General features: G+C 46.8%; 1 protein-coding gene across 1 annotated transcript in view; it reads right to left on the reverse strand.

The window, feature by feature from the left end:
• Positions 1–451: 451 nt before the first annotated feature.
• Positions 452–22,925, reverse strand: part of CTSE (cathepsin E) — a 277,214-nt gene continuing 254,740 nt past the window's right edge. The window contains exon 9 of the mRNA XM_082245811.1: positions 452–1,019. Coding sequence (XP_082101937.1) covers positions 840–1,019 — 180 coding nt within the window. The 3' untranslated portion in view covers positions 452–839. The remainder of the gene's footprint in view (positions 1,020–22,925) is intronic.

Below are 22,925 nucleotides of genomic sequence, written 5' to 3' on the forward strand. Positions count from 1 at the left end.
AGCCAATAGATGCTTTTTTCCTTTGTTTTCACATGGTAATCCTACCAGTAATGCATTTTCTGTCCTAGGGTGATAAACACTCATTAACTGTACTGTACTGCATCTATGTATCTATTGCTGCTCAGCAAGGTTGTCCCTCCATGAGGAGAGCTCAATACAGTAGATCTGTGAAATCACTGGCTTCTTTGAGTCCATGCAAGTGTTATCCTGTGTTTGGCCATGATGAAGAGGGAGTGGTGTTATTCCTGAAACGCATTGGCTGTTTTTATATGACTTTTTTTTTTAATCAACGATTACACTTATCTGGATTTCTTGTATTTGATTTTGGTCTGGCCTCCTTTCTGTATGTGTATGGTTTGAGTTACTGAATCTATGGAAGAACAACATTGCACTCTAGGAGAGGAAATGTGTTAGGACTTTGCAACACCTCCCAAACTCCTCATTTTCCTCATTTCCATAGGATGGGGTTTTTTTGTAGTCTAAATAAGAAATGTAGTGCAGCAGAGGCAGGAAGCAAATGAAGCTTACATGATTTCTTAGAGAATTAACAGGTAATATTTGCCCTTATGAAACAGATATAGCACAATATGCAAGTATTGGGACAAGAAAGATCATGAATAATGCTTAGCAATTTTACTTTTTCAAAATGTTTGGCGATTAGTTACAATTACTATTTCAAGTATCACAAAGAATTGTCCAGTCATTTATGATTCTTTAAAACCACACATTGTTTTTACAAATGTTGTGATTATGTTTTCTCTGTTGTTGCAACCAAAAGGTAACTGGCTTTGAAAAGCTACAGCAAAAATATGACTAATAAAGGCCATTACTGCACTAACTCATGCTCCATTTGTTGTGGTTTCATAAGAAACCACTGGAGCAAAACCAACTCTATTGTTACCACGATCAAATACAGAATAAAATTGACCAATGAAAACATCTCCTAGAATCCAGAGTGGTCCTGATGGGGGAGGAATATCCAGGCCCTGAAATCCACTGCTGCAGTAGCCTCCTCCATCCTGCCAAGAAACCAAAAGATTTAAGTTATTATTTAAAAGATCAGTCCAACCAAAATCAATTTGCCCTCCCACTTCTCATTTAGTTTTCTCCGTAATGTAAACATTTAAAATCATAAAGTGGAGTCTCTCATAATAGCTGTGGCAGGTTTTCAGACTTCAAAATCAAAGCTCTCCCCAGTAGATAAAAAGATAAATTACTACTGTATGATGCTGTAATTGTAAATGGTAAGAAATATTTAGAGACTTTTTGCTTCAAGTTGTAACAAAATAGGTAGCTGCCGAATGAAATACTGTGGATGCTGCAACATAACTTAAAATGTTTTTTATCCACTTGCCGACCAGGCTTTCTGGCACTTTTTGTTTACAAATTGAATTCAGTTTTTTGCTAGAAAGTTACTTATAACCTCCAAATATTGTAAATTTTTTTTAGCACAGACCCAAGGGAAAAAATAGAGATGATTGCTATTTTTTATGCCACGTGGTATTTTAATAGCGGTTTTGCTAACGCAATTTTTTGGTAAAAAATACACTTTAATGAATTAAAAGAAAACAAAACACAATACTTACCCAATTTTTTACATATAATGTGAAAGATGATGATACGCCGAGTAAATGGATACCAAATATGTCACACTTTAAAATTGCACAAGTTCGTGGAATGGCAACAATTTAACAGTGGTACTTAAAAATCTCCATAGGTGACGCTTTAACCACTTTAAGACCGGAGGATTTGGCTGCTCAAGGACCAGGCCCTATTTTGTGATTCGGCGCTGCGTGACTTTAACAGACAATTGTGCGGTCGTGCAACGCTGTACCCAAATAAAATTGACGTCCTTTTTTTCCCACAAATAGAGCTTTCTTTTGGTGGTATTTGATCACCTGTGCGATTTTTATTTTTTGCGCTATAAACAAAATAACAATATTTTTCACATTCTTTTATATTAAATTCTCAAAAAAAAGAAAATGTAAAAATCTAAATTTTTTAACATTTTAGGCCAATTTGTTTTCTGCTACATATTTTTGTTAAAAAAAAATCGTAATAAGCGTATTTTGATTTGGTTTGCGCAAAAGTTATTGCATTTACTAACTACAGGAAAGATTTATGTCATTTTTATAGTTTTTTTGTGGGACTGTGACATTGCGGGGGACAGATCGGACCCCTAACTGACATTTTTGACACTTTTTGGGGTACCAGGGACATTGCTACAGTAATCAGTGTAAAAATATGCACTGTTACTGTAAAAATGACACTGGCAAGGAAGGGGTTAACAGTATGGGTGATCAAGGGGTTAAATGTGTCCCTAGGGGCGTGATTCTAAATGTCAGGGGGCATGGCTTGTGAAGTCATCACAGAGACATGCGATCTTATATTGCAGCCTCTGTGATCACTTCAGGGAGAATGACAGACGGCTGTGTTTACATCAGCTGTCTGCCCTTCTCTCTCAGCTGCGGGAGATTGCGAGTGGCCGGCAGCCATCGGAGCCACCGGTCACATGCACTGGTTCCCCGGCTGACGCGGGCTTGCCCCCTAGAGTCTCCTGAGCGAGCAACGTAGTACTATGTCGGTTTGCCCAGAAGCGGCTGCCTACCGCAGTAAATCTGCGGTGGGCAGTCGTTAAGTGGTTAAAAGCCTTTACAGGTTACCAGTAACAGAGGAGGTCTATTGCTGGAATTATTGCTCCCACTTTAACATTCGTGGCAATATTGTGGTGCAAATACTGTTTACATGAGTGGGTGACTTATGTATGCGTTCCCTTCTGTGTGCAAGCACAGAGGGATGGGGGTGCTTTAATTTTTTTCTTTTAACTTTTTTTGTTACACTAGGGTTGGTGTCACCTGGTGCAGTAAACCATGGTGTCACTCCCCCCAAAAAATAATTTTCCTGTTTTCTGAAAGCTTGCCAAAGATGCAGCATGCAAGACTTTTGGTGCGCTTTCAGAAAATGCAGAAAAAAATCTATAGGACTGCAGTAATAACTGCAAGTAAAATGTAGGAAGACCCCCTTTACATTACACAGCCCCCGTACCCCTGGACCCCTTTACATTACACAGCCCCCCCCATTGGAACCCTTTACATTACACAGCCCCACCCCCCTCATGGAAACCTTTATGTTACACAGCCCCCACCCCCCATAGAAACGTTTACATTATACAGCCCCCGTCCCCCAATAGAACACAGCCCCCACCCCCATGGAACCCTTCACATTACATTACACAGCCCCTGCCCCCTAAAAGAACCCCTTACATTACACAGCCCCCACCCCCCCCCATAGAACCCTTTACATTACACAGTTTCCGCACCCCCCCAATAAGAACCCTTTACATGACATAGCCCTCGCCCCCCCTCAATAGAACCCTTTACATTATACAACCCCCCCAATAGAACCCCTTTACAATACAAAGCCCCCGTCAATAGAACCCCTTTACAATACAAACCCCCGCCAATAGAACCCCTCTACAATGCAAACCCGCCAATAGAACCCCTTTACAATGCAGACCCCCCCAATAGAACCCCTTTACAATACAACCCCCCAATAGAACCCTTTACAATGCAGACACCCCCCCAATAGAACCCCTTTACAATGCAGACCCCCCTCCAATAAAACCCCTTTACAATGCAGACCCCCCTCCAATAAAACCCCTTTACAATGCAGACCCCCCCCCCCAATAAAACCTCTCTACAATGCAGACCCCCTCCCCCCAATAGAACGACTTTACAATACAATTGCCCCTCCTACCTTATTAGGAGGAGAGCAGAGAGGGAGGAACTGTTCAAAGCAGAGAATGGGAGAGAGACTCACTTCGCTCACGAGCCCTGCATACACAGTGGTCGGCGGGAAATGCCAAAGTTAACTGTGCTAGTTAATGAGCTGGTGATTGGTTGCTAGGCGGTCCTAGCCATTGTCATTATCTAGCACAGTTAACTCCGGCATTTCCCGCTGTGTATGCAGGGCTCGTGAGCGAAGTGAGTCTCTCTTCCATTCTCTGCTTTGTACAGTTTCTCCTCCTCTGCGCTCCGGGTGTCACCCTGGTCCTCCCTGACACCCCCCTAATGTGTGGCACCCGGGGCGGACCGCCCCCCGCCCCCCCCCCCCATTGGTACGCCACTGCAACCAGCATTCCAGGTTTCTAGCTACTACCGTGGATGCCATAGCTGGTTTTAGGCTAGATGAGGTAGAATTCCAAGGCTTTGTAAGGAGTACATCCGCTCTTTTGTCCATGGGATCCTTTAGTACCCCCATGTCTTCAAAAGCTAGGGCTGTGCGGCGAGAGACTTAGGAAAAGGCCGCATCCACTTTGGGCCTTTTGTTCCAGACCTGAGACTCCTCATCTTTAAAAGTAAACCTTCTTCTAAGACTATTAGGGTGAAAAAGGAATGGAAAGATCCTGAAAAGGCTCCCTTTTTTGCTGTCTGTAAGGGTCTTGTGTACAGGAAAGACTATATGTTTAGTCTCATCCAGTCCCTCATACATTCTGTCATGAACTGACAGTTGCACTTTTTCCTCCTGGATACCCAGGGTAGTATATATTGCCTTGAGTAGAGCTTGTACTTCTTTTAAGGACAATTTAAACTTGGAAGGCCTTTCCAAGTCTTCCTCTTCCTCTGAATCCCTGAGGGAAGAAAGTGTGTTTGGAGTCTGTCTGTGCAGGTGGGGCTTTAATTAACAAGGATTTGATTGAACCCAGTGCATCTGTCAGCTCTTTCACTGAAGAAAATAAATACTTGCACTGCTGTGCAGATTCTTCTTTTACTAAGTCTGCAATACAGGTCTTGCATAATGGCTTAGGCCATGTATCCTTTAAAGGAGACTTGCAGGAAGGAAACTTCCTTTTCACTGAAGGGACCTGAACTTAACCATGGCTTTCCCCTGAAAACCAAACAAAAACTCCTATTACCTACAGTACCTAACAGACTAGTGAACAGCCCAAATAGACAGACACCTCTGTTACTTAATTAACACCCAGGTGAACAACTTAACACCTAAAGGAAAAAAGGTGCACCCACCGCAGAAAAAACAACAGATTCCACAACATAACACTGTAAGGCTGGGGCATTTAGAAACCAACCTAACCAGTGGCAGGCTCAAATAGAGGCAAAGAAAACAACCACCATAGAAAGCAAATAGTAAATTTAGAGGGTCCCCTGCCCCCTCTTACCTGGGCCTGGCCAGTGATGGAGGCGCCTACATCTGCCTTTGCTGCTGACTTCTCTTCCATCCCTATGGAGAGCGCAGCTAAAGAGCAGTGAACTGATCAGATTAAAAAATACTGTCACTGGCATCCTCCCTACCCGAGGACTGGAAGCGGAAGCACCAGCTCTTGACCCGCCGCTGACCCCGCATTTTCAGCGGCCGGAACCACGCCGCCCACCCTCACTGGAGGTCCTGCTCACCGCGCCTGTGCCCTCACAAGCAGGGACCCGGGACTGCCATGCCGGGAAATTTAAATTAGAAACCCGGCCCAACTACTCACAAGCGGACCCCGGGCGCACAGACGGGGCCATCAGCAAGGCCCAGCTCCCCTGAACTATAGGAAGGCCAGCGACATCCTCGGTACCCCCCCTCTGGGGAGGATTGGGACGGTTAGCATCATCACGATGCTGGCATGCCCAGCATTAAGAGGGACCTAGAGGAACACTCTCACAGACTTAATAAGGTGGAGAGCCGCCTCTCTAATATTGAAGATGAACTTTACCAATGGCAGAACACTGAACAAACCCAGGATAAACTGAATCATTTGATTTTACAAAAGCTGGAAGACCTGGGAAAACAGGGCGAGAAGAACCTCCGGTTCATTCGAGTCCCTGAGTCTGTCCCCCCCTCTGCCATCCCTGATCTCTGTGCCAGGAAAATTCCAGAGGCTCTGGGGCTGCAGGGGATGTGTCGTGGAAAGGGCCCACCGGATGGGCCTGTACTCGGAAGACCGTAAGTCCCCACGCCCAATTATAGCCAAATATCTGAATTATGCAGATGTCATGAACATGCAATAGTGTCCGGTAGCTTACCTTTTCCTCATGTCTGCATTAGAGGCCAGACTCTTCCTTCTGGCTGCCTTTATCATCTCTCTTTCCTGTTTGGCTCCACCCCAGGCCATTCCAGGAAGTCTATATTAAGCAGCGCACTGCAGGTCTGCTTTGCTGTTCAACAGTGTTTGTTTGTTGTGTTCCTGGCTGCCGTGTGCTTGATCTACCTTTCTGTGTACCGACTTTGGCTTGTCTCTGACTACTCCTGTTTGCCTGTGACCCTGATCTTTGGCCTGTCCCTTGGTTACCCTCGTCTGTCTGTTACCCCAACCTCGGCTTACCCATCACCATTCCGTGTGTCCTGAGTGGCTGCTTCCCCTCTCTCCCTACGGAGCATGACCCGGGGGACTCCAGGGGCCACGACCTGGGCCCAGCTGCAGCCAAGTCCATCCTCGCCACTAGAGGCTCTGGTGAACACCTGCTGGTTCTTAGACTCTGCGCCCTGGGGAACCTTGGACTCACGTTTCTGTCCATCCGCAGCAATCTTCTATTGGGTTCACTACCTTGCGGTGCACCCCTGCCTCCAACAGGGTGCAGTTGTCACCTGGCCACAGGTGACCTGACAGTTTGAACAGCCATGAACCCGACTGACGTGCCGCACCCTCCAGATGATCCATTATAGGGCTTAGTTCACAGACTCGAGACGCAAGAAGCTAATCAGACTCAGGTGATGCGATTCCTACAGGAGCTGTTTTCCCGCTTTGAACAGCTTCAGACCTCGTTGGGAACCACGAATCCGCAACTCCAAGAGCAGACAGTGGCTGGGCCTGTCGCGCCAGTCACAGATTCGCATTCACTGAAACTACCTCCTCCAATCCGTTTTTCTGGAGACTCCAAGGCCTGCAGGGTGTTTCTTAGCCAATGCACCATCCATTTTGAGCTTCAGCCGCAAAACTTCCGGTCAGATCGGGCAAAGGTAGCCTATATTATTTCCCTCCTTTACGGTGAAGCTCTAACCTGGGCTGCCCCCCTATGGGAGAAGAATGATCCGGTAGTTTCCAACCTGTCCTTCTTGAAGTTCTTTCGTAACATCTTCGAGGAGCCGGCTCGGGTTTCTTCAGCGGCAAGTTGTAACGCTCCTGCGTTTTACGTATGATGTGGATTTTCAGCTGCAGAAATATTCCACTTCAGTAGTCATGTAGAGAAACGCTGAGACACCAATCCCAACTCTCAATGACTCATCATGTGTGGATGATCTCAATTCAGCAAGTAAATACACACACTCAATAAGATGTTTCCTAGAGTGACTTATGTATATAGTAACACAGTGATGATAGGCTGAAGAGACAGGTGGGTAGAGATGGTAGATGACAGACACTTGAAAGGAAATGTTCTTGAAAGTAAGATAGTAGCAGATGGGATGCAGATAGGTTTAGCAATCATGTATGGTAGCAGATGACAGAGTAGCAGGTGGACATACAAGAGAGATCAACCCAGTGCAAGAACAGGTGGTAGTAGGCTCAAGAGCTAGCAATCTTAGATAATGCAGATGTAGTAATAGTCTTTAGTATGCAGAGCTAGATAGTGTAAGCTTTAGTATAAAGGTTATAGAGGGTTCCCCTGTGGGGTATTTATCACTAATAGCAATGTAGCAGAGGAGAGGTTCGGCAAGAGCGGATGATCCGGTAGCGGGATACAGGGATCAGCGCAGCGTGGTTCCGACAGCGAGGTATGCTTGCAAGCATGAGAGCTTCAAGACAGGTTAGCATCAAGGCACAAAGCAGTTTGAAAGAACACATGTGAGTGAGAGCCGGCGATCTAAATAGCCATCCAGTCCGGCGCTCAGTGATGACAGCATCAGTCTTAAAGGTGTATGCGCACCTTACCAAAAGAGAATGGTGGGGCGCATACACTTATGAAAGAGTAATTAGGGTACCCAAAGGTACCAGAACATTACACAAGTGCTCTTTTACATCTCCGGCAAGAATCCTGTTCAGTGGGACAATATGCTCTCCAGTTCCGTATCCTCTCAGCTGAATTGAGCTGGAACAATGAGGCCCTGGTCGCTACCTTTTTGCAGGGTCCATAGAAAACAGACACCAACACTCCCTAAGTCCTAGCCAGTCTGAGCTCCCCTCACTTCATCCCGTGGAGCATCCTCTGCCTGTTGGGGAACCTATGCAGCCCATAGAGAAAAGACACCAACACTCCCTAGGTCCTAGCCAGTCTGAGCTCCCCTCACTTAGTTCCGCGGTGCATCCTCTGCTTGTTGAGGAACCTATGCAGCTGGGCCAGACCAGGCTAACACCTGAAGAACATGCTAGGCGCAGAACTTTGGGCTTGTGCCTCTATTGTGGAGGCAAGGGTCACTTTCGTGACTCCTGCTCACTTCGCCCGGGAAACGATCGGGTAATACATTTAGGGGGTGGAATATTGGACCCAGAAACATTGCCTTCCTGTCTTCTCCTTCCGGTGTCCCTTCATGTAAGCACTTCTCCCCAATCGACCCTTGCATATCTGGATTTCGGGGGCCGCCGGAAACATTATGGACTGGAGAACTGCTTCTTCTAAGAAGCTCACCCTTTCACCCCTTTCTATGCTGTTGGTAGTCTCAGCAATTGATGGCACTGTTCTTCCAGGCGGCCCTATTCGCTTCCAGAAATTACCTATTAGGATGTCGGTAGGGATTCTCCACCAGGAGTGGATATCCTTTCTCATCCTACCCAAAGCCTCTACTCCCAGTGTATTGGGCCTTCCTTGGCTACAGCTCCACTCTCACCATGCGGACTGGGTCTCTGGGCAGATCCTGGCTTGGGGCCCCTCATGTCTTTCCAAGATTACCCCAAAGGAGAGACTTCCGGTTGCTACCACATCGGTATCTTCTGACCTTCCCGCTGCATACAGAGATTGCTTGTATGTGTTTTGGACCCCACGGGTCCTTTGACATTTTGGACAAGTAGTCCACTCCTGAACCTGAGCCGATCGTCCTAACTTCTTGCATTGTTGCCCATTCTACCACCCTGGACTCAAAAATTCCTCCTGGTAAGACCTTTGTCCCTACCGAGCTAAGAGCTAAGATTCTCCGTTGGGGACATGATTCCAAGGTGGCGGGCCATGCGGGTTTTCTCCGGTCCTTCTTGCTCATCAGCCGTCACTACTGGTGGCCTAATCTCCACTCGGAGATCAAAGACCATAAATATAGAAGCCTGTGATATATGATGGTAAGTAGTACCAACATCCAGAGTGTATATATTATCAAGGGGGAAGGGGATAACACAGACCTAACCTCCCAGAGAGGTCCGAGGGGAATGGGGAGGGGGAAAAAAACGAAATTAGGACTTTACGGGTACCATAGTAATAGATACAAAAGAGATAAAAAAATCGATATATATTTTATTCAAAGTGTTAAAAAATCATAGCACAAGGAGACACACAAATGTGCTACAAAAATACAAGTAAATTTACAGAAACAGAAACAAATTAAATTTGTGATTATCCCAAAAGGGATTTTGAGAAATCCAGGCGTATGTTCCTCGACATGTTTCGTGGTAAAAACTACTTCTTCAGGAGGATATTTTAAACACTACGCATATTCTGATAATGATAAACAGTGAATTAGTATCAAATGTCTCCAAATACAACAAGGACATATAAATAGATGGGAGGAGCTGCCTCACCTGAAGCTGAAAGCCACCATGGATCACAGTCAAAGGGCCAGACCACCAAATTGCCTCTCCCCAGCGGACATGGGAGACACTATAGTAGGCTATTGAAATGGACAAATTAGAAGTATAATTTGTATGGAGGAGTATATCAGTGCACCACCCATATATAAGAAAGAACAGAAAGAAAAATGTATAGTGTGAAGGAAACACCCCACTACAAAAACCATGTGATAAAAGAGGAAAAACAAGGACTAAAGAAGGAAGAAAGGGGTAAAATTCCCCCAGAGAAAAGAACCACGTGATACCACGGAGTGTCCCAAATTATGGGGGGGTGCTGTTGGTTATGATGACATACCATATCAGGCCATATAAAAAGGTAATTTTACCACCATGGCATATACACTAGTGGACTCAAGGAACCAGGTATATCTTGGAGCCAGAGATGGTTGTAGAGCGGCTTAATATAATTGGTGTAGTAGAGGCAGGAAAGGTCATAATACTTCCATTTTTTTTTGGAAAATAGATGTATGAGTGCTGCCAGCATTACTGCAAAAGCTTGAAGGGGTGGGGGGTCAGTCTGTCAGTGCTCAGACCATACGCTGCACACTGCATAAAATTGGTCTGCATGGCTATTGTCCCAAAAGGAAGCCTATTCTAAAGATGATGCACAGGAAAGCCCGTAAACAGACAAACAGACTAAGGACATGGATTACTGGAACCATGTCCTAGGTCTGATAAGACCAAGATAAACTTCTTTGGTTCAGAAGCTGAGGGTAAAGGCGATGGACTGGCCAAGCATGTCTCCAGACCTAAACCCTATTGAGCATCTGTGGGGCATCTTCAAAAGGAAGCAGGAGGAGCGCAAGGTCTCCAACATCCACCAGCTCCATGATGTCGTCATGGAGGAGTGGAAGTGGACTCCAGTGGCACCCTGTGAAGCTGTAGTGAACTCCATGCCCAAGAGGGTTAAGGCAGTGCTGGAAAATAAATGCTGACCACACAAAATATTGACACTTTGGGCCCAATTTGGACATTTTAACTTAGGGGTGGACTCACTTTTGTTGCCAGCGGTTTACACATTAATGGCTATGTGTTGAGTTATTTTGAGCAAACAGCAAATTTACACTGTTATACAAGCTGCACACTCACTACTTTACATTGTAACAAAGTATCATTTCTTCAGTGTTGTCACATGAAAAGATAAAATATTTACAAAGATGTGAGGGGTGTACTCACTTTTGTGCGATACTGTATATAGACATTAACTGGGGATTCATAGTACAATCAGGGTATAGAGAATATGTCAAAGTATTAAGGCTACTCCAGAAAAAACTGGAAGAGGATTGAAATAAAAAAATAATCACTGCCAAGTTTAAATCCACTAATGGGTCACTCTTACAAGCCTTTCTAGAGAAACTCCTATTATTGGTAGATAACACTAATCTGATCTCTGCAACATTACTTTTTACCAGAATGGATTAAAATCCTCCAATTGAATACAAGCGGCATCATATATTACTACAAATGATGGCTGAGGTCTGCAAGGAAAATGTGACAATCATATGCCCCTTGTCCAAACACATAATACCTTGTATTCTTTTAAAAGAAAACAAGAAATTTTTTGAATGGAGGAGCTACACAGCAAGCAACTCACTGTGATTCCTCTGCTCCAGTCTCAACTGTCAATTTTTCTGCGCTTAACTTGAGTGGAGACATTCCCCTTAGAAGCAGTATGTAACATTCACTAGGCACAAATCACTAGAGGTAACTAGCTAATGCCCAAATAAAGTTTTTGTCCACACTTCAGTTTTAAGAATGCTTTGGTTATTATATGATAAGAACAACGTGACTTACAGTGAATGCAGAAAAAATACTTTTAACATTTAAATGCTTTCACATATTTCATGAATACATTTTTGTAGTAAAGGCAAATCTCAATATATCGTCACACAATATGATTGGTAACGATAAAGGCATTAAAGTGGAATGGCAAGAGTATTAGTACAACTTAACCACTTTACCACCGGAGGATTTTCCTGCTAAAAGACCAGGGGTTATTTTGCGATTTTTTACTGCGTGACTTTAACGGACAATCGCGCGGTCGTGCGACGCTGTACCTAAACCAATTTCACGTCCTTTTTTTCCCACAAACAGAGCTTTCTTTTGGTGGTATTTGATCACCTGTGCGATTTTTTGATCACGCGCTATAAACAAAAAAAGAGCGTAATTTTTGCAAAAACAACAATATTTTTCACTTTTTTTTATATGAAATTCCCCCCAAAAAAAATGTAAAAATCAAAATTTTTTAAAATTTTCGGCCAATTTGTTTTACGCTACCTATGTTTGGTAAAAAAAATCGCAAAAAGCGTATTTTGATTGGTTTGCGCAAAAGTTATCGCGTTTACTAACAAAGGGAAAGATTTTTGTCATTTTTGGTGTTTTTTTTTTAACGAGTAATGGCGGCGATCTGCGATTTTTTTTGCGGTACTGCGACATTGCGGCGGACAGATCGGACCCTTGACTGACATTTTTTACACTTTTGGGAGTACCAGTGACATTACTGCAGTAATCAGTGCTATATATATGCACTGTTACTGCAAAAATGACACTGGCAGGGAAGGGGTTAACAGTATTGGACAGGGAGGGGTTAAGTGTGTCCTAGGGGCGTGTTTCTAACTGTGCAGGGACAGGTCTACTAGTGTAAAAACAAAGATCAACAGTTCTACATAGTAGAACTGTTTGATCTTCACTTTTACACAGGGAGAACTGACAGGCGGCTTGTTTACACAAGCCGCTCTGTCTTTCTCCCGCTGTACCGGCGATCGTAGTGTGACCGGCGGACATCGGGTCCGCCAGTCACACTCCCGCACTCCTCCGTGAACGAGCCGAGGCGGGCGCGCGCCTCAGCGGGCGCGCGCCCGCCCGCTATTGGCTCTGGAAGGAGTGACAGGCGAGCGACGTAGACCTACGTCACTCTGCCTGGCCGGGGCCGACTGCCGCAGTAAATATACTGTGCGCAGTCGGCAAGCGGTTAATATGCCTTATGATCAGTAGTCAGCAGTAGATATAGGATAGGCACCAGGATAAGCATAAACAGAAGCAAGATCACAGTGAGGGCAGAATCAACAGTAACAATGCTAAATTTACTGCTTCCAGAAGACTATACTGCCAAATTGCAATAAGGATGACTAAGCTAGGCCTAGGCTAACTGGATTGAGGTACCCTTTATATGAGTAGAAGATAGGGAGCTGGTAGAATGGCTTTATACTGGGAGTTCTTTACTGTGTTCCTCTGTCGGCTCTCACTTGGGTTCTTAGGCAGCATTGGTGCACTTAACAGTTTTGGTGAACCAGCATGCAGTGTAGTGTATGACTTATATGATGAAGACCCAATCAGGGTTTTTTTTTTTTTATAAGCAATCTAAATAAATGTAAACAATGTTTATATAAATTTACATTATATAACTGGATTTTTGACTTGCTGTAAAATCCTTTTTTCTTAGGTTCATTGAAGGACACAGTCCTCTGATGCATATCAGTGGAGTAATACCGCCCCCTACAGTAGTAGGAAACTAGGCAGAAGGAAATTCTGGCTACCCCTTTGCGCAGTCCCTGGGGGTATACCCTCTCTCTTCCTGCATAGGATGTCAGTTTTGTATCAAAGCAGTGTCAGAGAATAGCACACCAACCCACTCAAAAAATTAAAGGGGCGGGTACTGCGTCTGTCAATGGACCTAAGAGAAAAGGATTTTACAGTAGGTCAAAAATACAGTTTTCTCTATTGTTCATTGATGGACGCAGTCCTCTGATGCATATTAGTAGGGACGTCCCAAAGTAGTACTAAATGAGGGGTGGGAAAAGCAGGACAAAGAAAAAACAGTCCCAAAGGCCACCATGGCCAACCAGGCAACACAGGACTCATCAGAACAACCAGATGAGGTCCACCTGAAAACAAACAGAAGAACACCCTCAAGGAAGGCCAAACCACAGCCTGCAAAACCTTGCGGCCAAAGGAGACATCCACATTATAAAATTTTGTAAGGGTGTGAACAGACGACCAAGTCGCCGCCTTGCACACCTGAAGCACAGACGCCTGAAGGCGAAAGGCCCAGGAAGCACTAAGTGCCCGAGTAGAGTGCGCCTTTACAGGAAAGGGTGGAAGCTGGCCCTTAATGGAATAAGCCTGCACCACTGTCTGTCTGATCCATTTGGAAATAGTCACAGCAGAAGCAGGCAGCCCTTTCTTTGGGCCATCAGTGAGCACAAAGAGCGAGTCAGACTTGCGAAAGGACTCGGTAGACGCCAAATACACCCTGATGGCCTGAACAACATCCAGGGCATGCAGAGCAAATTCCTTAGGATGTTTAGGCTTAGAGCACAAGGAAGGTAACACAATGTCCTCATTCAGGTGAAAACTGGAAACCACCTTCGGCAGGAAAGACGGATCCGGCCGAAGTACCACCTTGTCCTTGTGAACCCCCAGAAAGGGAGAACAACAGGCCAGCGCCGCCAGTTCTGACACCCTGTGCGCAGAAGTGATAGCCACCAAGAAGGCCACCTTCTGAGACAAGGTACTGTAAGCAGGGGGACCTCCTGAATATTCTCAAAGGGAGGCCTCTGAAGAACCGACAGCACCAAATTAAGATCCCATGGCGGTAGCGGAGGTAGCACCGGAGGTACCAAATGTCGCACTCCCTGGATGAAACTACGTACCAGGGAATGGGCGGCCAATGGCCTCTGGAAGAAAATAGGCAAGGCCGAGACCTGACCCGTGATAGTACTCAAGGCCAATTTTTGATCAGCTCCCCGTTGAAGGAAAGCCGGAAGAACCAGAGGAACTGCAACCGGAAGCGATCCACAGCACACACACAGCGAGGAGAGCTAAGAGCTGTGTGTGTGTGGAGGAGGAGCGGAGGAGGAGCCGCACATGCGGGGGAGAGCGGGGGAAGCTGCACTAGGAAGCCAGGGGCAGGAGGCAGGAGCTGGGAGCCTCGGACCAGGGAACCAGTGCGGGGGACAGAGCAGCAGCAGCAGCGGGGACAGAGCGGATCGGAGAGACAGTGCGGGGACAGAGCAGCAGCGGTGACAGAGCGGACCAGAGAGACAGTGCGGACCAGAGAGACAGTGCGGGGACAGAGCAGCAGCAGCGACAGAGCAGCAGCGGCGGAGACAAGGACCTGACAGGACCGGGACCAGACTAAGACCGAGGGACGTAAGTAGGAAACAATCTGATCTGATCTGCTGGTAGGGGGGTGGGCTGGTGGGGGGACTACAAGTACAATCTATATACAAGTACAAAAACTACAAACAATACAGGTTACTAAGGGGCTACTATAGACTGAGAGGTGCTCTGCGACTGACCAACGGGGCTGAGTATCTTGCGACTGGTGAGTATCTTGCGACTGGTGAGTATCTTTGCGACTGGTGAGCATCTTTGCGACTGGTGAGCATCTTTGCGACTGGTAAGTATCTTTACAACTGGTGAGCATCTTTGCGACTGGTGAGTATCTTTGCGACTGATGAGTATCTTTGCGACTGGTGAGTATCCTTGCAACTGGTGAGTATCTTTGCGACTGGTGAGTATCTTTGCGACTGGTGAGTATCCTTGCGACTGGTGAGTATCTTTGCGTCTGTTGGATCTTTGCGACTTTTGAGTATCTTAGTGACTGGTTAGTATATTAGCGACTGGTGAGTACCCCAGGTTTAGTACCAGGGGAGACAGAGGTAGTGTAGGTAAGGAAGAGCAGGTCGTTAATATATCCCCATAGAGTAGTGGGTAATAATGTCCGACAGGATTGCGGATGCCACTCAGTGCACTTCTTGCGCCATGTATGAGTTCCTTGATGAACCAGTCGAGGGCGAATACTGCTGTGCAAGATGTGAACGACTTGTTGCTCTGGTAGACCAGATCCTGGACCTACAGAACACAGTGGCAACACTGCGTAGCATCAACAACCTGGAAAGGAGCTTGGACATTACCCATCATGCGCTGGCAGGGGCCAGCATAGAGGAGGGAGTTGGGAGTTGGGTGACTTTTAGGAAGGGTAGAGGGATGAGTGCCAGGGAGGCCAATCCTGAGTTGGTACACCCTAACAAATTTGCAGAGTTGCAAGTTGAGGGGGATATCAACTCAGGGGTGGCAGTGCTGGAGCATGCGCCCTCCCCCAGCTGCCAGGGGAGGGACGGCTCCAGGAAGAAGGGGGGCCGTGTGACGTGAGACACTTTGGTTGGGGGGCTTGTGGAACCCCAATAACTTTAGGGAGGTTGGGAGACTCCTTGTCCAGCATCCCCAGTCCCTCTTATGTGTAAATCACCCTGTGTCTATAAGGGGCACAGGGTGACCAAAAACCCCAGTCAGTCCAGCTCTGCACTAATCAGACTCTTGCTAGTGGGGGTGGGGGTTTGTTGTTGTTGAATACCTGCATTCCATTGTTATATTGTTATTATGGGATGGGTATGTTGAGTGGATTGACTAAGGGGGAGGGGTTGTCCCTGAAGTGTTCATCTCCATCTGCTTTGTGTTTGATTAAACAGTTTGATTCTGGATGACTCCAAAGCTTGTACTGTCTAGTTCTTGGGGTAACTATAGCCAGAATCACGGATCCCGTGTTCCAGAGTTTAGGAAGCAGGTTTCTGGTGGAGATACCCAGTCAGTGGTGTCCGGATTCCGTCACATTGGTGGCAAGCGGTGGGATGCTTCCTGCAGTCTGGGACATCCAAACCTCCACCGGGATCCAAGATCGGGATAGCAGACTTTGGTGACTACAACGGAGATATGGACCTGGCATCAAAGTTCGAGGGGGTGCTGCGGATTGCCCTTTCTGTATACCCCAGGACAGTGTCTGCGGATCAATACCTGGAGCTCAGGCAGCAGATTCGGGTGGGGCTCTAGCTTGGAGCCCTCCAGCTTGCTGGTATATACCAGGGAAAGTGCTTTCCAACCCCAGGGGAACAGGCCAGTGATCAACGGAAGTTGCGGATGGCATTCCTGGGAGAGCGACCCCAGGAACAATGGGTATCTGAGTTGGACAGGCTGGTCCAGCAGGAGATAGAGCTGGACAATCAGTATCAGGCTCTGCAATGGCACGTAGAGCAGAAATATTTAGGAGAGACCTCAGAATGCTCTCCGGAGGGATATGACTTTGGTGGCCCTGGATTGCTGTGGGAGAGCCTTACAGATGCGTTTGTGTTTGGTGACAAAGGGGAACCTACCCTTGAGAACCTGCGAGAATACAGAGAGGCTATGCTCCATCTCACAGGGGTCTCAGAGCTTGAACCTGATCTAGAACACTTGCTAAGGAAAGAACAGCATCTGGAAAGGGCATACAGGAAACTGCTAGGACACGTTCAGCAGCATGCCTATGAGTCGGCAGTGGAAACTCCGGAGATTGCTGTTCCCAAAGCTAAAGTGCTGACAACAGGGCAGAGCTCTGCTAGCCTCTGCCCAGCACCAGTAACATCTTCTGGATTCCACAGAAAGGAGATGGTGAACCTCGATCCCCAGACACCACCAGAGACTGGGGATTTAATAGACTTTTCTATTGAGGAGGAACAACCCGGTGAGACTCCTGCAGAACAGCTCACTTCAGAGCATGGCGCTGTGGACCCCTGCATACAACAATCGGTGGCCCTGACGGATTTGTACAAGGTCACCGATGTTTCAATTTACATCCCAGTGGAACAGCTGGAAGCTGGGCAGAACGCTACTGGCCTCTGCCCACAACAGTCTCCCCTTGATTGGAGAGACAGTACAGACTGGGGGTACTGTGAAGACCCACCGATGGCAGGTGGAGATGGGACCGAGGTCTCTCTACTGGCCCTACAGGGAGGCTGGGCAGCCGGCCCAGGTCCCCAGCTACAGCATTGTACCTTCCAGGGAGAGGAGACAACTAATCCTTCTCCCCAACCACAGGGAGACAACAGCCCTGACCACAATGGTGCAGATGGGACTGCGGTCTCTGCACCAGATCTACAGGGATGCTGGACGGCCAGTCCAGATCCTCAACCTACCCCGCAGGAATACCAGGAGGAGGAGGTAGGCGTTCCCTCCTCTCTACAGCAGACCCCCAACCAGGTCCTGGGGGTAGTATTCGCCAACCCCAACCCAGCAGAAGGGCTGGCAACAGAGCAGAGCACTGCTGGCCTCTGCCCCCAACTAATAGAAGATGGATTCCCTGTGATAGTGGATGGGACTTCGGTTTCCACTTACACAACCCCAGAAAAAGGTCTGGCATTGGGACAGGAAGATGTCAGCCTTGTTGTGCAATTACTGGTGGATTTTCATACAGAAAAAGTATATGAGACTACTGTCTCCACCTGGATACCCCAGGGATGCTGGGCAGTCGGCCCAGATCCCCAACAGCATGATGGAGTGATCCCAGCCACCCTGTCTTCTCTCCAGCGGCTAAATGGATTTCAGGGAGAAGGGCCAGTCCACACTTCTCCACAGCAGGGGTTATGTTCTACAAGAGAGGCAGAGGTTGGCTGGGTGAGTAACGATCTGTTCCGGACAATTTTTTTGGGGTACTGTGTGGGTGCAGACATTGGGGGACTGGAACTACGGACTAACTTCAAAGTCAACCCGTTTGGGGTCTCCTTCTATGTTTGTCTCCTGCCGAAAGGGGAGATATGTGACGTGAGACACTTTGGTTGGGGGGCTTGTGGAACCCCAATAACTTTAGGGAGGTTGGGAGACTCCTTCTCCAGCATCCCCAGTCCCTCTTATGTGTAAATCACCCTGTGTCTATAAGGGGCACAGGGTGACCAAAAACCCCAGTCAGTCCAGCTCTGCACTAATCAGACTCTTGCTAGTGGGGGTGGGGGTTTGTTGTTGTTGAATACCTGCATTCCATTGTTATATTGTTATTATGGGATGGGTATGTTGAGTGGATTGACTAAGGGGGAGGGGTTGTCCCTGAAGTGTTCATCTCCATCTGCTTTGTGTTTGATTAAACAGTTTGATTCTGGATGACTCCAAAGCTTGTACTGTCTAGTTCTTGGGGTAACTATAGCCAGAATCACGGATCCCGTGTTCCAGAGTTTAGGAAGCAGGTCTCTGGCGGAGATACCCAGTTGGTGGTGTCCGTATTCCGTCACAGGCCGTAACTCAGGAAAGGTTAGAAAGGTTGTGGTAGTGGGGGACTCAATTATCAAGAGGACAGAGAGGGCAATCTGTAAAAAAGATCTTGGTAACCGAACTGTATGTTGTTTACCGGGCGCCCGAGTTCGGCACATCGCAGATCTGGCAGACAGATTGTTGTGCGGGGCTGGGGATGACCCAGCGGTCATGGTGCATGTGGGCACTAATGACAAAGTTAAAGGTAGGTGGAGGATCCTAAAGAACGATTTCAGGGACTTAGGTAATAGATTGAGGAAAAGGACCTCCAAGGTGGTTTTCTCTGAAATACTGCCTGTACCTCGGGCCACACAAGAGAGGCAGAAGGAGATTAGGGAACTTAACAAGTGGCTGAGGAATTGGTGTAGGAAGGAGGGGTTTGGGTTCCTGGAGAACTGGGCTGACTTCTCAGTCGGCTACCGTCTCTTTAGTAAGGATGGGCTGCACCTTAATGGGAACGGTACAGCTCTTTTGGGGAGAAAGATGGCCACCAAGTTGGAGGGGCTTTTAAACTAGGAGACGGGGGGGAGGGCTCAGAAGTAGAATCAGTCAGGAGGGAGCAGAGGATTGAAGGCAGTTGTAGGGTCAGCAGCGACAGTAGGTCCACAATGTCAATTGGCAGGTCTGTGCGGGAAATTCTCAGACCAAACAGGAATAAACATAACCGCCAATCGCGCTTAACTTCCGTAAAACTAAGAGGGGTATATGCTAATGCCAGGAGCCTAGCTAATAAAATGGATGAGTTGGAAATATTAGTACATGAGGAGGACATAGAACTTGTGGGAATAACAGAGACTTGGTTCGACCCCTCACGTGACTGGCTGGCCAATATCCAAGGGTATTCGGTGTACCGGAAGGACAGGGTAGGAAAAAGAGGGTGAGGGGTATGTCTCTATGTCAAGAACAATATAAAGGCGATAGAAAGGAGTGACATTACGGATGGGATGAGCATTGATTTAGAATCTGTGTGGGTTGAACTCCATAGGGAAGGAGAAAAGGGGAAAGTAATTGTGGGGGTTTGCTATAGGCCACCTAAGCAAGGGGAGGAGGTAGAGCTGGAATTCTTAGCACTAATGGGTAAAGTGGCAAAATTGGGATCAGTCATCAAATTGGGAAACTTCAATTATCCCGACATTGACTGGGATGAGGGGATTGCACACTCACAGAAGGCCCGTCTATTCACGGAAACCTTACTGCATAATTACATGTCACAGTTGGTGGATTCCCCTACCAGAGAAAACGCAGTCCTGGATCTATTGATCACCAATGACCCAGACATAATCTCGCAGGTAGGAGTCCAGGACAACCTGGGCTCTAGCGATCACAGGATGATCACATTTAGTATAAATAACAATATAACAAGGCAAGTGGGGAACATAAGAACCCTAAATTTCAGAAGGGCAAACTTTCCAAAATTATACTCCTTGATGGAAAGGGTAAACTGGGACCAAACCCTGGGATCACTGACCACAGAGGATAAATGGGAATGCTTTAGGAACATATTAAGCAAATGCATCTTGCAGTGCATTCCTATGGGAAATAAATTTAGAAGAGACAAAGCCAAACCTGGCTGGCTAAACCGTAGCGTTAAAAAACGTATTAGGGGAAAAAAATTGGCCTTCAAGAAATATAAAGCAGAGGGCACAGTATCGGCTTTCATACAATACAAGGAGGCAAATAAGAAAAGTAAACAAGAAATCAAGATGGCTAAAATCAACTTTGAGAGACAAATAGCGGAGGATAGTAAAAAAAAACCCAAAGAAATTCTTTAAATATATCAACAGCAAAAAAACTAAGGCAGAGCATATTGCACACATAATTAACAATGCTGGGAGGATGGTTACAGAGGACACTGAAAAAGCAACCGTGCTGAATGCTTTTTTCTCATCAGTATTTACACAGGAAACGGAGGGGTACACTGACCATGACTGTATGACTGTATGGTTAGTAGTAATACACAGGACTTGCCACTATGGCTGGATAAACTTAACTTAACACAAACAAATCACCAGGCCCGGATGGCGTACATCCGAGAGTACTCAAGGAACTCAGTAAAGTTATATCGAGACCACTGTTCCTGATCTTTGCTGACAGTATTAGGACAGGAGATGTACCAGGGGATTGGAAGAAAGCTAACGCGATTCCGATATTCAAAAAGGGCCAGAGGCATATCCAGGGAAATTATAGGCCTGTCAGTTTGACATCAATTGTATGTAAACTTCTGGAGGGGATGATAAGGGACTATATCGTAGAGTTTGCTAAAGACAACAACATCATAAGCTGTAATCAGCACGGGTTTACATATGGGCGTTCTTGTCAAACCAATCTCTTAACATTCTACGAGGAGGTGAGCTGTGAGCTAGATAGGGGGAGACCAGTGGATGTGGTGTACTTGGATTTCGCTAAGACGTTTGATACAGTTCCCCACAAGCGCTTAATTTATAAAATAAGGTCTGCAGGTATCGACAGCAGGGTTTGCTCTTGGATACGGAACTGGCTAAAAGGCCGTGTCCAAAGGGTGGTAATAAACAGCGCATACTCAGACTGGTCTGAGGTAGTAAGCGGGGTGCCCCAGGGCTCAGTTCTGGGACCAACCTTGTTCAATTTATTCATAAACAACATTGAGGACGCGATCAGTAGTTCGATATCAGTTTTTGCAGATGACACAAAATTGGCCAGGGCAATAACTGCACAGAATGAAGCAGATATCCTACAGAATGACCTGGACAAAATAACGGTGTGACATGGCAACGACATGGCAAATGAGGTTTAATGTAGAGAAGTGTAAGGTTTTGCACTTGGGGACTAAAAACATAAAAACACAATACACGTTAGGAGGGGAACCCTTGGGGGAATCAAAAATGGAGAAGGGTCTGGGAGTCTTGGTTGATGATAGATTAGGCAACAGCATGCAATGTCAAGCGGCAGCTGCCAAAGCCAGCAGATTATTAGCATGCATAAAAAAAGGGATGTATTCCAGAGATAAGACTATAATCCTTCCACTTTATAAAACTCTGGTCCGACCGCATCTGGAGTATTCTGTCCAGTTCTGGTCGCCAGTCCTCAGGAGGGATGTGTTGGAGCTGGAGAGAGTCCAGAGAAGGGCAACTAAACTGATTAGGGGATTGGAGGACCTTAACTTTGAAGAGTGTCTGCAATCGCTCGATTTATTCTCCCTGGAGAAGAGACGTCTGAGGGGGGACATGATAGCAATTTATAAATATCTTAATGGGGATCCCAGCTTAGAAAAAAAGCTGTTCATTCGAAGGGATTGCATGAGGACTCGAGGACATACAATGCGATTAGAGGAGAAGCGTTTTAACCTCAGGCAACGAGGGGGGTTCTTTACTGTTAGGGCTACAAGATTGTGGAATTCTCTACCACAAGAGGTGGTTTCTGCGGGTAGTATGGTGGCTTTCAAAAGACTCTTAGACTTACATCTCAAGGATCAGAACATTAAGGGCTATGTGAGATGATTACAGCCACACACACCTACACAGGTTGAACTGTATGGACTATTGTCTTTATTCAACCTCACCTACTATGTAACTATGTAACTATGTAAGATCCGAGCCACCGAATAGGAGCGAGGGTGGGTCCCAAGGGACTCCCACCACACAATGTACGATTTCCACGTACGATGATAAATATTTCTGGAAGTCGCCCCTCCTCGCCTTTAGCAGAGTGGGAATCACTGATGCAGATAAACCTCTGTCCTTCAGCACCTGACAGTGACTGTAAAGCAGGATGGAAGATTGGCCCCTGAGAGAGAAGATCCTCCCTGAGAGGGAGTCTCCACGGGGCGTCTGCGCCAAGCCTGACCAGGTCAGCGTACCAAGTGCGACAAGGCCAGTCCAGAGCCACAAAAATGACCGGAATCCCTTCCGCCTCTATCCTGTGAAGAAGTCTTGGCAGCAACTTGAGAGGAGGAAAGGCAAACATCAGCCAATACTGGCCCCAGGGGGCCACCAGCGCGTCTGCGGCATCTGCCAGAGGGTCCCGGGAGTGGGCCTCAAACCTCTGTACCTTCCTGTTGATTCGAGACACCAACAGATCCCCCAGCAAAGACACAATTGGTGAAACACCTCCGGATGCAGGGACCACTCCCCTGCATTCAAGGCCTGGCGGCTGAGGTAATCCGTCTGCCAATTTTCCACTCCCGGAA

Source organism: Pelophylax lessonae (genome assembly GCF_965119305.1).
Source record: "Pelophylax lessonae genome assembly, chromosome: 2".
In the NCBI taxonomy this organism is placed as follows: domain Eukaryota; kingdom Metazoa; phylum Chordata; class Amphibia; order Anura; family Ranidae; genus Pelophylax; species Pelophylax lessonae.